Source organism: Rhinopithecus bieti, unplaced genomic scaffold (genome assembly GCF_001698545.2).
Source record: "Rhinopithecus bieti isolate Rb0 unplaced genomic scaffold, ASM169854v2 scaffold_40077, whole genome shotgun sequence".
Classification (NCBI taxonomy): domain Eukaryota; kingdom Metazoa; phylum Chordata; class Mammalia; order Primates; family Cercopithecidae; genus Rhinopithecus; species Rhinopithecus bieti.
The window spans coordinates 231,217-242,120 of record NW_016816716.1 but is presented as its reverse complement, the minus strand read 5'-3'; the positions used below and the strand labels follow the sequence as shown (position 1 = coordinate 242,120).

At 42.1% G+C, this 10,904-nt stretch overlaps 1 protein-coding gene across 1 annotated transcript in view; it reads right to left on the bottom strand.

Moving 5' to 3' along the window:
• DNAH9 (dynein axonemal heavy chain 9) overlaps nucleotides 1-10,904 on the bottom strand; it is a 381,759-nt gene that overhangs the window by 227,874 nt on the left and 142,981 nt on the right. Inside the window, 3 exon segments of the mRNA XM_017855172.1 lie at nucleotides 2,996-3,283; nucleotides 5,786-5,924; nucleotides 9,445-9,602. Of these exon segments, the coding sequence (XP_017710661.1) occupies nucleotides 2,996-3,283; nucleotides 5,786-5,924; nucleotides 9,445-9,602 (585 nt within the window).

Here is a 10,904-nt window from a genome sequence, read left to right as displayed (position 1 = left end):
AGGGGAGGAAGGGGAGGGGAGGAAGGGGAGGGGAGGAAGAGGGAGAGGAGAGGGAAGGGGAGATGGTACTCTGGCTCCTGAATGGAGATTGTATTATATTCCTAGACTTTTGTTTGTTCCTTTGCATAAACAAGGGATTTAACAGAGATGCTGGGAAGATTTAAAATTGCTTTCTAGATCCATCACCTTTTCTTTTTTCATGTCAACAACTTTAGTGAGACATACTTCATGTACCATAAAATTCACCCTTTAAAGTGTACAACTGAATGACTTTTAGTATCTTCACATAATTATAGAACCATCACTACTATCGAATCTTAGAACATAGAAAAACCAACAGAAAACCCCATACCCATTAACAGTCAATCCCCACTCCCCGCCTCCACCTCTGTCCTATGCAACCTCTGGTCTACTTTCTGCCTCTAACACTTGTCTGTTCTGTATGTTTTGTATAAATAGAATCATACAATATGTGGTATTTTGTGACTGGTTCTTTTTTGACTTAGAAAGATGTTTTCAGTCATGTTGTAGAATGTATAAACACTGTTTTCTTCTTCTTTCCCTAGCTTTATTAAGGTACAATTGACAAATAGCAATTGTATATATTTATGGTGTAGAATACGTTTTGATATATGTATACATTGTGATATGATTAGATCAAAGTAATTAACATGTATATCACCTCGCATACGTATCACTTTCTTGTGCTAAGAACATTTAAGGTCTACTCTTATTGAAATTTTCAAGTATGCAATAATCTTTTTGATTATAGTCATCAAGCTGTACAATGGATCTCCAGAACTTATTCATCTTGTCTAATTGGAACTTTATACCACCCTTACAGACACACCCAAAATGATGTTTGACCAAACATCTGGGCAGTCTGTGGCCCAGACGAATTTACATATAAAATGAACCATCACAGTCCCCATAACTTAGAAGTTCAATAAAACACATAAGAACTTGCAGCTTATTACTCTATTCTTGCTTTGAATAAGTTCACTTTTCTTAAGGTTCTCTTTTCTGGGAGACTACTGACTTCCTGCTCTAACTTGAATTGATTGCTTTCTAGGCCTGCTAACAGCTGTCATTTCAGGATTTTTTTTTCTTGATTCTTGATTTTTTTGAATCTCACAATATTTTTCTTGTTTTTCATTCTTGTTTTGCTGTAGTATGTCCTCAAGTAACTTACTCAAAAAGGGTGCATAAGAAGTAACATTTATGAGTCTGAGAATATCATGGATGATAATTTGGTTGTATAGAATTCTAGTCTTGAAATCATTTCCCTCAAAAAATTTGAAGGAATGGTTTTCTTGTTCTCTAGTATCCAATTTAGCTGACAAGAGATTCTGAGTTCCTCTTGTATTTCATTCCTTTCCTGGATCACTTGTTGATATGGTTTGGCTTTATGTCCCCACCCAAATCTCATCTCAAATCCCCATGTGTCGAGGGAGGGACCTGGTGGGAGGTGACTGGATCATGGGGCAGTTTCCCCACGCTGTTCTTGTGCTAGTGAGTGAGTTCTCACAAGCTCCGATGGTTTTATAAACAGGATGGTGCGGAAAGGAGGTGTAGCATGTAGAACAGAGCATGGAGTCTGAACTTAGACTTCATTTCAAGCACCTGCTCTTCCACTTGATTTGTAGCAGATTGTTATTGAATTAGAGCTGTGATAAATGCTACAAAGGAAAAATGCACTGTGCAAGGAAGACAAAGGGTGTCCGCAGCTCTTTATTTCCCCTGCACTCTTTCTGTCTCTTTCCTGCTGCCTTGTGAGGAAGGACTTTTTTCTCCTTGACTTTCTGCCATGATTGTAAGTTTCCTGAGGCCTCCGCAGCCATGTAGAACTGTGAGTCAGTTAAACCTCTTTCCTAACTACTCTGTCTCAGGTATTAATACACTAGTACTACCTCCTTACTCAACTAGGAGACTTACTGTTTTCTCTTGATTCTTGACCTCTGAAATTGCATTATAGTGTGTCCCTGCACAGATTCATTTAAAGTCATTCTGTTCAGTACTGTCTTTCCAATGTAGATACATGTCTTTCCAGCTCTAGTTAGCTTCCTGTTCTTTTTCTAGAATTCTTTCTAGTAACATGTTGGATAACCTAAATCGATCCTCTGTACATCATCTCACCTCTCACACTTTCTGTCTCTGTGTGTGTGTGCATGTGTGAATATTTTACCACACACACACACACATAATACATAATACTGTTTATAGCTTTATCCTGGGATGTTGCCTTTCACTTTATTTTCCCATCCTCTCATTGAATTTCAAATGCCATCAATCATACAATTTTACATTTAAAACAGGTCTTTATAATTCTCCAATAGTGCTTTTTATTTTGTACAACGGCATCTAATTCTTGTTTGTTAGATATCATTTTTAAAATTTCCTTCAAAGATGTTAATTAGAACTTTAAAAATGTTCTCTTTGTTATTTTCACTGGCTGTTTTTGTTGTGTGTGTGTGTGTCTGTCTGTGTCTGTCCATCTGTCTTTATCTCGCGTGTTGTTGGGTTCTTCAATATCTGGTAAGCCTCAAGGTTAAATAAGGAGCTGTGCTGTGTTTTCTACGAGGCTGGGAGGGGTATTCTCCTCTGCTGGTCCCGGGTGCGCTCTTTTGCTGGTCTCTACCCAGGATAGTAGGATTGAGTGGAGGCTCTGTAGATGTGGCCAGATCTTGGCCTCTGTCCTTTCATTTGTGGGTGAGTGAGCAGATAGTTGGCATTCAGGCTGAAGTACACCAAACAGAATGGAAGGGCTATAAAGTAAGGATCCTCCAACTTTCCCTTGTATTCCCTACCATGCATTCCACATTATGGGTCCCCACTGAAGAGCGGTTGAAATGAATTATCACTAACTAGGTATTTTTACGTCTAAAACATATTTGTACATCTAAAACAACCCTTTGGATTATGGATGAAGGATAACCCATTGTCCAGGACAATAAGTAAGAGAGAGAGAAATCCTGGGAGGAAAAACCACATGTACCTTGAGCACAAAGTTGTCCTCAGCCTGGAGCTTCAGATCCACTATTGCCTTCCTAACCAAAGCTTCGAAGTTGGGGTCTCTCCTCCGGGGGACATCCAGGGCGGGAAAGAGGTCCCCGATCAGGCCCATGAAGATGGGCATGTCATCAGTTACAATCTTGGGGATGTTGAAGTCCCGCAAGGAGCGCATCAGGACCTGGTCCTCAGGCCGGTCAGGGTCTCCTCGCTTCAGGGATCCTGCCACCACCAGCACGGACTTGATGGCCCGCAGGCCCCAGTCGTAATGATCCTGTGGGCAGTGTTAGACCAAAGTGGCAGAGAGACAGAACACCATGTGCCAGGGTGAGTGTCTGCAGAATCATAAATATCCTATCACCATTAGGTCACCTCTGAAGCTTGAGCAGAGACATGGGAAGGAATGACTTAGAAAATTATGATTCCAGAATTCTAGTTCCTGGTCGAACACTAGCTACTTTTCCAGTTGTGACAACAGCAGGGCAGACACAGAACATACAAATGATGTAGGGGTCAGAGAGATCAAACAGAACCATTTTCAAACCTATCTGGCTACTCCTTGAACACTCAGCAGGTAGAATTGGAAGGGCTGTCAAGGAGCGAGCCATGTTAACTCTTAGAGATGGTAGATGCTGAGCTTACATGCACTGCCTTGGAGACCTTCACATTCTATGGGAAAAGAGGTTTCAAGAATAGCTCCTTAAAGTGGGTTCTGTCAAAGATGAACCCCCGGTCACGGTGCTGCTAGTAGGGTCTGTGGGAGAGCAGACCACACTGCTGATAGCAGGCTTTAGGCGGCAGCATGGTGTGGGAAGGAGCTGTAGTGGGCAGAACAGAGCATGGAGTCTGAACTCAGACTTCTGTTCAAGTCCCAGCTCCTCTACTTGACTTGTAGCAGATTGCTATTTAATTAGAGCCGTGAGAAATGCTACCAAGGAGGCTGGGCACGGTGACTCACACCTGTAATCCCAGCACTTTGGGAGGCCGAGGCGGGTGGATCACAAGGTCAGGAATCTGAGACCAGCCTGGCCAATATGGTGAAACCTCATCTCTACTAAAAATACAAAAATTAGTTGGGCGTGGTTGTGGGTACCTGTAATCCCAGCTACTCAGGAGGCTGAGGCAGGAGAATTGCTTGAACATGGGAGATGGAGGTTGCAGTGAGCTGAGATCACACCACTACACTCTACCCTGGGCAACAGAGGGAGACTCTGTCTCAAAAAAAAAAAAAATTAAAAAATTAAAATGCTACCAAAGAAAAATGCAGTGTGCAATGATGACTAAGAACACAGTGGCTGTACCCAGGATATGGATCAGACTACCCTAAGGAAATGGCATTAAAGAAGACCTTAAAGGAGTGGAATTTAGTCAGGCACAGATGAAAAAGAAGTACAGTCAAGGCAAGTAAGAACAGGATGTCCACAAGCTCAGGTGAGAAGACAATCAGTTTCAAGGAACTCAAAAAAGATCAATGGAGATGGAGCACCATACGACAGGGAGAGAGCTGTGAGCCGCTGCTGTTGAGGTAGGAGGAGACAGAACACCCTGCAGTCTTCAGCAGAGAGTGATAAGGACATTGGTCTCTATCTTAGGACAAGTGAGAAGCGTTTTTAAATCATCACTCTCGCAAGTGGCTAAAGAACAGATCTGAGGAATTAGAATAGAGGTGGAAAAACTAGTAGAAAGGCAGTTGTAATAGTTTAAACAAAAGATATGGGTGCTTGGAACTCAAGTGGTAGCAATGAATAGGGAAAGGAAATGAGACTTATTTGAGAAATATCCAGAACATAGAATCATTAAAGGTTCATTTAAAATTATATACAGGGCCAAGGAAGAGGAAATGGCCCAGGGTAACTCCCAGGGTCCTAGAGTTAGCAAATGAGTGAATGAGGGGTCAGCATACTGAGGCTGGGAACACAGGAGAAGGAAGCTTGGGCTTCGAGCTGACGGAAATCAGCTTGAGACGTGCTGAGCTGGAGGAGCTTTTTAAACACTCGGGGGAGCTGTGGTACAGACCATTGAATGTACAGGTTTAGAGCTCAACAGAGAGGCTTGGGATAAAGCCTTAAAAGAGGGAGTCACTGGCCTGGAAGTCAATGTTGGGAAAGAACCTAGAGAGGGGATACAATGAAAAAAGAAGTATGAGGAAAACAGGATTTTCTGCATCTTGGACAGACTCCACAGGGCTGAGACAGCCTGTGTTATGGCAGTAAAGGTGATCAAAACAAGATATTCCCAAAGCTCACTGGGGACAGCCCAGGGAAGCTCGGTCATCTATCCTTGACAAAAAGAAATTCTCCGTTCAAGGCAGAAACCTTGCAGGTAATGTTTTGCTAAGGTACAATTTTTCTGTGAATTTCCTCCTGCCTTAGGCGGAAGCTACAGGTAAGGCCAAGCAACTATGAGAAGCTCAAAGCTGGTTAACAACTAACCTGCTTCCCTAACCCTCCTCATCTATGTCCCTTCAGGTACAGACCATTTCCTCCAGGGGTTTTTATTGACCACTGTAATGTCTCTCATGGGACACTGGTGTCTGTGACGTGTTGCTAAGTATTCTATTAAAAAATGGAGTTTTGAGGTTAATTTTGAAAAATTCAGAGCTAAAAAATGAACATAAATCTTTATTGTGGAAGTGTTCAGAGCTTTCGATATGCTTATGGGCACAGTGACTATGAGAAAGCTCGAGTATGTTTTCCTAATACATTTGTTCCAGAATGTTTCCAGAGCTGGGGCTGTTGCACGGTGCTTGGTTGTGCAGCCTCCTTAGAGATCCTACCTGTTTGGAGAGAAGCTCTTTGCACAACTGGTAAAGAGTGATGAACTTTCTGGCTAATGACTGGGCTTCAATGAATCCTTCTGCCACCAGCATGATTTCACAGATCAACTCAAAGTCTGGAACCACCATTGCACAAGGCCTGAGTATAGGAAGACAGAAGGCCCAGTCAGTTTCCCAAGTAACAGTGTTGAAGAGGAGACCTGCAAGAAAATAGGCACTGGCCGAGATCACACACGGAGGCAACTGAGAGTGCAAAAACTCATGGAAAGACCTGAGCCATTATTTCATCTAAGACTTTCAATGTATTCTATGTGTTGCTGCAGTTAGCATGAAGACTTTCAACTTAGAGATAAGTTAGCTAAGGATAAAGGAAATGAAGTCGCCTTCCTAAGGGGCCGGATAATGTTAGCAGGCAGGGGCAGACTTGGAGCTACCACTCAAGTCTTGTGACTTGAGTTCAGTGTGTCTTACACAAGGCATGGATTAGTAAAGCAAATTGTCTAGAATAGATTCGAGGCTTAGAATAAGGAATTGAATTTCTCTGGGTATCTACAAGAAACTGAGAGTTCCCCTGTTCTTCATCCTCAAAATATGTGTCTTCTCTAATCCTAAACACCCAGGGCTTATCCTGTACTTATTTGAATACAAATGTAAATTTCTCATGATGAGGCCTAAAGCATGTATTAAGTGGGTCCAAAAGTAATTGTGGTTTTTGCTATTACTTTCAAGAAACTGAGAGTTCCCCGATTCTTCCTTCTCAAAATGTGTGTCTCCTGTAAGCCTAGACACCCAGGGCGTATCCTGTACTTGTTTGAATACAAATGTAAATTTGTTTGAATACAAATGTAAATTTCTAATGATTAGGTCTGAAGTGTGTATTAAGTTGGTGCAAAAGTAATTGCGGTTTTTGCTATTACTTTCAATGGCAAAAACTGCAATTACATTTGCATCAGCTCAATATTTATTAACGCTATCTTGACACAGAATGGCATATACAATAATATAGAAAGGGCTTTAGAGAAGGCTTTGTTGCGATTTTCTTTTCCTCTGGCACTAAAACATTCGATTTTAAAATTACTTACATTTTATTAATTTGTTAGGTATGTAATAGGAACCTAAGGTTGTTACATTTCTTTAATTGCATTTTCCCTATACTGATATGAAATTTTCATAAACATTTCATTCGAGCACATTTTTTTCTTGAAATATTTTACATTGTATTCAAATTCAAAGGAGCAACCAAATGTTTAAATTCTCAAAATTATTTTGCAACTTGCACATAAGGTTAAATATACATTGGTACAACAGAATACTATGCAGCCATGAAAAATAGTGGTGTGAAAGGAAAATTACATAATGACACAAAAAAACATTACTAATGAAAGTAGGATACTAAACTATATAGAGTCTGATCCCAATTTTGAAAAAGAAATGCGCTACGGATGCAGTATTGGAAAAAAAAAATGCCAGATGGTTACAGTGATGGTTCCTGGATGACAGGACTGGGGTGGCGGGGGAGCAGGGGCTCTGGGTTCAAACTCTAGCATTCTGCCACTTACTAGTTGGTTCACTAGCTGACCCTAGTAACTAGGGTTACTATCCTGAGCAATTTGCTGAATGCATCTGTTTTTTCAGTATACACTGGAGGAACTAGTACTCTCCACCTCACAGGGCCTTTGAGAGAATTACATGTAAAAGTAGATGTTTGTACTTACTATTTTTGAAAAATACATTTGTTTATTTCCAGATTTCCTTCTATGGGTATGTGTTATGGACTGAATGTTGTGTGCCTCCAAAATGCAATGTGATGGTATTTGGAGATGAGGCCTTTGGGAGGTCATTAGGTCATGAGGGTGGAGCGCTCATGAATGGGATTCATACCCTTATAAGAAGAGGCCAGAGAGCTAGCTCATCCTCTTTCCTCCATGTGAAGACACAGCAAGAAGGTGGCCGCCTACAACCTGGAGGAGAGCCCTCACCAGAACCTGACCATGCTGGCACCCTGCTCTTGAACTCTCAGGCTCTAGAACTGTGAGAAATAAATGTCTGCTGTTTAGGCCGCCCAACTGCAGTATGTTCATTACGGCACCCTGAACTGGCAAAGACAGTTCCATTCAGCAAAAAAGATTCAGCAAGAAAAAAAGGTAAGAAAGAATTCTTATCTGGGTGATAACCTACTTCTATAATCATTTGTAACACAACACTTATTTAATAAATACTTTGTAAGAACAAATTGCCAACAATGCAGTATTCTGTAGCACTCGTTTAGACAGCTTGCTGGCATTCCAAGAGCTCTTGGTTAACACAGGGACCTGGATGAAGAAGGAGAAGCTGCCATCACTCCAGCGACACATGAATTTGCCATAACTGAGAGAGTGAAGTACGCAGGAAGCTGCCCAGTGACCTCCTACGCCTCTGGAAATCCAATACAGTGTTGACAACCTCTTTGGACAGACAGCACTATGTTTCTCAGTCCAAAAATGAGACAAAATAGTTTTGTTGGCCAGGTGTGGTGGCTCAAGCCTGTAATCTCAGCACTTTGGGAGGCCGAGGTGGGCAGATCACGAGGTCAGGAGATCGAGACCATCCTGGCTAATGCGGTGAAACCCCGTCTCTACTAAAAAATACAAAACACTAGCTGGGTGAGGTGGCGGGTGCCTGTAGTCCCAGCTACTTGGGAGGCTGAGGCAGGAGAATGGCGTAAACCCGGGAGGCGGAGCTTGCAGTGAGCTGAGATCCGGCCACTCCACTCAAGCCTGGGCGACAGAGCGAGACTCTGTCTCAAAAAAAAAAAAAAATAGTTTTGTCATAGCTCCCCACAGTCTATCTCCCTTAGGTAAAAGTTCAGTAACCAGAAAATCAGAAGGCACTAAGCATTCTTCAGTTTTCTCTCTGTTGGGCCAACTTTTCCTTTCTGGAAAAAGAATGCAGCCTCCAGTTCCTGCGAAGAAATGTATTTGTGTTTTCTTATCAAAGTAAAGAAGATTTTAAAATATGGCAATGTCCACCGGTAGCAAGGGTGAAATAAAAGAGGTGCTCTCATGCATCTCTACGAGGAGTGTAATTTGGTGCTACTCTTTTTAGAAAGCAATTTGGCAATGTGTATCAAGAGCCTTAAAAATGTTTCTACCCATTAATACAGTAATTCCACTTCTGGGAAGCTAGCCAAAGAAAATAATCATGCATATAGAAAAAAAGATTTATGTGCAAAGATGTACATTACAGCATTATGCATAAATGTACTTTAAATGTTAGAAAGTCTTAATATTTAACCATGCGGGAGTAGTCAATTACATTGTAAACCATGCACTTGATAAAAAAACATGCAGCCATGAAATGAGATTTATCAAGAATATCTAATAGAAGGAAATAGTTATGATATGAGAGACTATGAAATAAAAACAAAAAACAACACAAAACTATGTAGACCACAAATGTAGGCTACCGACGTGTGGATTTAAATGTGTATACACAGGAGAACAGAACACAATTAAGCACAAAGCAATTTTACTGCATTAAGGACATTAAAGATGGTTGTTAAAAATCTACTTTTCCAAATGTTCCAAATATTCTTTAAAATATACGTCACACATTTTAAGTGGAAAAATGAAAGAAACTTCTCTTTTGGGGCTTTTGCATGGGGCAGAGCTGACACTCACCTGAAGAGAGCCTTGAGGTTCTCTGGTAGCTCCGTGCGGCCGGCATAGCCCGGGTTCATGGTGATGAAGATTCCGACAGAAGGATTCAGGCTGATCTCCTCCCCAAGGAAGTTGAACCACTGCTTCTTATCTCTAATTGCATCTTGAATGCTTTTTACCTGGTGAACCAATCAATCAGTGAGAAATTCCTCAACTGCATTTCAGTGGAAGGATCATAACTAAAGCTGGGAGCCTGTAGTCACACACAGGACAGAGAATTGTCCTGTGGCCCCTTTCACTGAAAGACAGGCATGATGACCACACCCCAGACCCTTTACTGACAGGCCCTGGGTGCATGTCTCAAAGAAATCTGGCCACTGCTAGGCACAGTGGCTCATGCCTGTAATCCCAGCACTTTGGGAGGCCAAGGCGGGCAGATCACTGGAGGTCAAGAGTTCAAGACCAGCCTGGCCAACACGGTGAAACCCCGTCTCTACTAAAAATACAAAAATTAGCCGGGTGTGGTGGTGCACATCTGTAATCCCAGTTACTTGGGAGACTGAGGCAGGAGAATCGTTTGAACCAGGGAGGTGGAGGTTGCAGTGAACTGAGATCATGCTACTGCACTCCAGCCTGGTTGACAGAGCGAGGCTACATCTCAAAACAAAACAATGAATCTGGCTGCCCACATCCATATTTATCACACTGTGGTTAAGAGCATGGGAGGGAACAGCAAACAGGTGTTCAACTCCCTGAATGTGGGTTCTCTCTGCAGTAATGGCTGAAGTGTATTAGGGCTGACCACTGGCTGGACACAGTTCTGACCACTACCATGCTCAGAATGGGGCGCTTCAATTACCTCATCACCATCTCAGATAAAACAGAAGCATGGTGAGATGGAAACATTTGCCCAGAGTCACACAGCTACTAATTGGGGCATCAGGATTTGAATCCAGGCAAATGGATCCTGGAGCCCGTGCTTTCAGGTATTGTGTGATGGTGAGGATGCCATAGCTACCTGCTGAGCTTGTTCTAAGTAAATGAAATAAAGTCTGTGAAGTGCATAGCCTACAGAAAATGCTTAGAAATACCAGCTAACATGAGGGATATCCATGTGACCATTCTCATCGCAACTGTGGTCCCTGTCTTGGTTTAACTCCTCATAGCCACTCCCTAGACTACATCTCCAGAACAGGTCACCCTTTACAGATGGAGCAAGGCTAGGCTGGGCCAGACCCAGAGGGCTGTTAGTACTTTTCTCTTTAGAAAATCAGACTTTTTCTTAAACTTAGTCTGGAGTCAGAAGAGGATTTATCCTGAAGATTGACCCGCTCAGATCTATGTTCTAGATTACTCTCTAGCAGTGGGAGGAGAGGCAGAAGTGTAATTCAACCATTTATTGTCACACCCGGTGCTTGGAAAAGGACTAAGCAAAAATGATCAGCAACAGAGCAAAGATGAAAGGGACACAGTTTCAGGCT